The sequence below is a fragment of the Rhea americana genome, unplaced genomic scaffold (genome assembly GCF_003343005.1).
Source record: "Rhea americana isolate MKP2758 unplaced genomic scaffold, rheAme1 scaffold_10, whole genome shotgun sequence".
Taxonomy (NCBI): Eukaryota; Metazoa; Chordata; class Aves; order Rheiformes; family Rheidae; genus Rhea; species Rhea americana.
Window position 1 is genome coordinate 3,886,270 of NW_028185039.1, and position 4,298 is coordinate 3,890,567.

The 4,298-nt window shown below is 36.3% G+C and overlaps 1 protein-coding gene across 1 annotated transcript; it reads left to right on the plus strand.

Annotated features, from left to right (window-relative positions):
- Positions 1-804: 804 nt before the first annotated feature.
- Positions 805-3,521, plus strand: LOC146601621 (parvalbumin, thymic CPV3). Its single transcript, XM_085300259.1, has 4 exons — positions 805-865; positions 1,236-1,368; positions 1,791-1,900; positions 3,496-3,521. Exons 1-4 carry the CDS (start codon positions 805-807, stop codon positions 3,519-3,521), a joined length of 330 nt encoding a protein of 109 aa, XP_085156385.1.
- Positions 3,522-4,298: the final 777 nt, after the last annotated feature.

Below are 4,298 nucleotides of genomic sequence, written 5' to 3' on the forward strand. Positions count from 1 at the left end.
GAAAGAAAAGTTTAATTAGTTAGGGAAGAAATTTGAGCTACATCTCAAATCAAACATTTGATCCATGAAACAGTAACCTAAGTAGTGGTTATTGTCACCTTTTGAATCCTTTATAAGCCAGAGTAGCAAGCCATAGCCAACATTACTATTTTGCCTGGTATCTCCTCAGCTATTTTCCCTATACCTAGCTGAGAAAACTACAAAGGTGAGCAGCTGATCAGAGATTAATTAGATGAAATTACTGTGCAGGGCTGTACCAGTAGTAAGTACAATAACCATTGTTCTAAGATTTTAACTGCTGGAATTACATATGGATGGACCTTATGTAGATAAGTATCGGTTTTCTTTTTATTCTTCGGAGTTGTTGGGGGAGAAAACAAAAGCAAACCTTCTTGACTTTCTTTTTTCCGTTGCATATCTTGTTATCTTGTATTGCCAAATGCCATACATTCCAGTAAAACTAATGACTGGATTAACTGTTGCATAGAGTCTAAAAAATCTTCTCTACTTAAGTAGGAAGCAGGTAACAGATAAAAAATTGTCACTGACTCACAAGATCTTTTACATGATCAAACTCATTAAAAAGTTATTTCAGCACTGCTCTTTTTAAGGAAATAATGTGCTAATTATTATAATTCATTTACAAATAGCAGCAATGTCGGTTTGACTAACTGGATTTGTCTACCTTCAGGAATCTCGCTAGCTAGTTACTACAATATTCTCCAAAACTTTGAAAAAACAATTTATTGTAAGATGCATTTGCATTTCATGAGTTTGTCATATGCTATTTTGAACAGATTCAAAATGAGCATCACGGACATTCTAAGCCCTTCCGATATTGCTGCTGCTCTGCGAGACTGCCAAGGTGAGAAAACAATTAAAACTCCAGTAATCTGTTATTTTGTGAGTCACATGGCAAGTTTAATTCAGGCCCAAAGGAGTACTGAACAGGTGCATACTGGAAACCAATTTGTGTTTTCCCTTTATCTAGTTGCTTCAGTATATTGGTTCATGACTATTTTGTACTGTCAGTAGTTTGAGTTTGTAATTTATAACCTTTTTTTTTTTGATATTTAGAAAGGTGTGGTACAGTACGATAAAATTCATTTTTTGACAGTCTTTACCTACCTTTCATTTTTAGAACAATTAAAATGTGACATAGCAATATCCTCAGACCATTCAGGAACAGTGAACGCAGTGGTCTGGGGTTAATTTATTTATTAATTTATTTTCAGCTCCAGATTCCTTTAGTCCCAAAAAATTCTTTCAGATCAGTGGGATGTCTAAAAAGAGTAGCAGTCAGCTCAAGGAGATCTTCCGGATCCTCGACAATGATCAAAGTGGCTTTATTGAGGAAGATGAGCTCAAGTAAGGATTTTCTGTGTTGCCTTAACTCCTAGTAAGAGACTATCAAAAAATCAATACTTTTCAAAATTGTATTGTGAGCGCAGTTATGCTAAACACATGAACAAACCTTCAGCAGACTGTAAATGGTGTAAAATGATGCATTAATTAATACAAATTATTTAATGATTTATATAAACCAATTTATTAAATAACTAACTTTAATGCCTAGTACAGAAAAAACATAACTCATGAGGCTACATTTTGGTAGTGGGCAGAATCAAATGTATCAGGACTGCACTTACAAAGCAGAAATGTATATAATGTCCTTTGGAGGATTTGGCTACTGGAGTAAATAACTTCTTTATGGAGAGCATTTTGATTATGCAGTCATCATAAAAGAATATTATTCTATGAAAATCATAACCAAAGGTTCTTTCTTCCAGGTATTTTCTTCAGAGGTTTGAATGTGGAGCCAGAGTGTTGACCAGTTCAGAAACTAAGACCCTCTTGGCAGCTGCAGATCATGATGGGGATGGTAAAATTGGGGCTGAAGGTATTAACTTATTTATAAACACAATAATTCTCCTCAGGATGTGTTGTAAATGAGGGTTGATTCTGTTTTCTTTTACATTGATTGTACACTAAATTAACCAGTGAATTTGCTGAAACCCCTGCAGTAGCAATTTGTGTGAGGGCAGAAATGGTCCCTGACGTTATAGGTTCATCTCTGCAACTCCTTATGCACAAGCAGGTTAAAAGATAAAAACAAACAAACGAACAAAACACCCAGGCTGTTCTAAGGAACCTTCTCATTGCTATTCACTCACTCACAAATTTCCTGTTGTTTCAAAAGGAACAGTAGCCTGTTTCTCCCTCCACTTACCCTGGTGTAAAGCAGCACTAGCATCACTAGTGATATACAAACGTAAAACCAAGAACAAAAGAACCAGCCCTATATAGCGGGAGCACCACATTGTCACACACATTGGCTGATTTACAGCAGTATCCCCCAACAAAAATTTCATTAGTAGCAGTGCGATCATACCCCATATGCAAGGCTCAGACGCATGTAGTCCAATATATCTTTTGCATAATACAGAAAAGAGAATGATCAAGTATCATTATCCCGGGCATGAGAGCCCGCAAAAGGCTTTGTGCATGTGGTTGGATGCTATTTTCCCCAGTGGTGGGTTAAGGATCTGACAGGAAGCAGTGGTAGTTTTAAGACACATCATATTGCACCAATTCCATGGTTATGCCAATATGATTTAATGGCTGCTCAGTGCAGCAGAAACCTCCTCATTTCGTAATTCYACACTTCCATGTCCCATTTGGGCAGGAAGCACACACACACACAAAGGCCTGGGGACAAGGGCAACTGCTCTCATGAGAAGCAGGCTGTAGAGAAGAAGAGCATGAAAGGGGCTTAGGGAAGAGCATAAAGGAAATGTGCTGGTGTGCAGATTACCTAGCTCACTGTGTGAGGGGAGGACTGAACTCTTCTGTTTCTTTGTAAGGCATTAAATTCAGTTCCTTAGTAAATGTCACAGGATAAACACACATGATGTATGAAACAACCTATACACTAATATAATTTTYCAGAGATGGGACTGAGCAGATACTCTTAACTTGCACAATCCAAACAACTAGAAGATCTCCTAAAAAAACATATCCTGGTGTACAACACAGTGCTTGAATGTCATATTACTTGAAATTCCAAAATATTTTTAGCTTTTGATTATGCTCTAAATCAACACTTCTCAGCTACTGAAACACTACAAACAGCTAACGAAACACACAGTCACTTCTAATTCTTTTAAGTCCTTAATTTCTTCTTTCACAAATTCCATATTAGCCATTCCATTACTTTTGTACAAGATCACTACTGAGCAGGGCAGGTTAAATCTACCACAGGCATCTTACTGTTCCTTACAAATGTTAGCAAAGCACTACCTTTCCATCTACTGTTTAGAGTGGAAAGTTTGAACAATGTCTTTTTTTCATATACATTTCTTCCCCTTTGGTCAACTATCARCAAACTGCTTTCTGTTCATTCCTATTCTAAATCTCTTGGTAAGACACTAATCTTTTACTTCCAATCCTCTTAGATTACTATTTCTGATGTAAATATTCTCTTATCTTTTGCAGAATTCCAGGAAATGGTGCAGTCTTAAAGGTGCAAATGGAACAAACAAGATAGAATTGGGATGAATCTTCAAGAAAAACTCCCAAACTTATTTATTTATTTGGTAGTGTCTGATACTTGTTCATTGCTTTAGCAACATATTGAAAGAGTGCTTAATGATTTTTTCATTGTGTGGACCATTTACAATGTTCTAAACTCTACTTCAGCAGACACTTCCCTTAAAAATATCCAATAAAAATTAACCATATGCTGTAGCATGTGTCTATTTTTTCTGACCACTAAGCTGAAACGTGTGAATTCTTAAACTAAAAGTGTTAATCTCTCAAAGATCTTGATCTTATTACAGCTTCATATACAGCTCCTCTTTTGAAATAGGTGGTAGTTCTGTCCACAAAAGTCTAGCTGGATTAAGCTTGAAATTCTCAAAAACTCAGCTCTTAGTCAAAGTCTAAGGGCTAGGAGGTATGTGAGGATAAAATTTCACTGACTTTCAAGTGCAAAGTAGTCAYAGGTTTTGATTTAGAAATGGTTTCTCCATGAGCCTCTTGCAGTTTCAAACAGATCATTACATTAACCAATTAAGAGAACAAGAAAGTAAAAACTATATGCTCTCCTGCAGAAAACAAAATTAGAAATAAAATCTATAYGGGCTTGAGGCTTCAAACAACTGTGTTGCTTTAAAAAAGCAGAAGGGAGGAAAAACACATTCCCCTTGGTGACTGTTTCTCAACAGGGAGGACAAAAATGCAGAGGAAGAACTAATAGAAATGTATGTTGAAAAAGTGCTAGCATATTCTACTAGGTA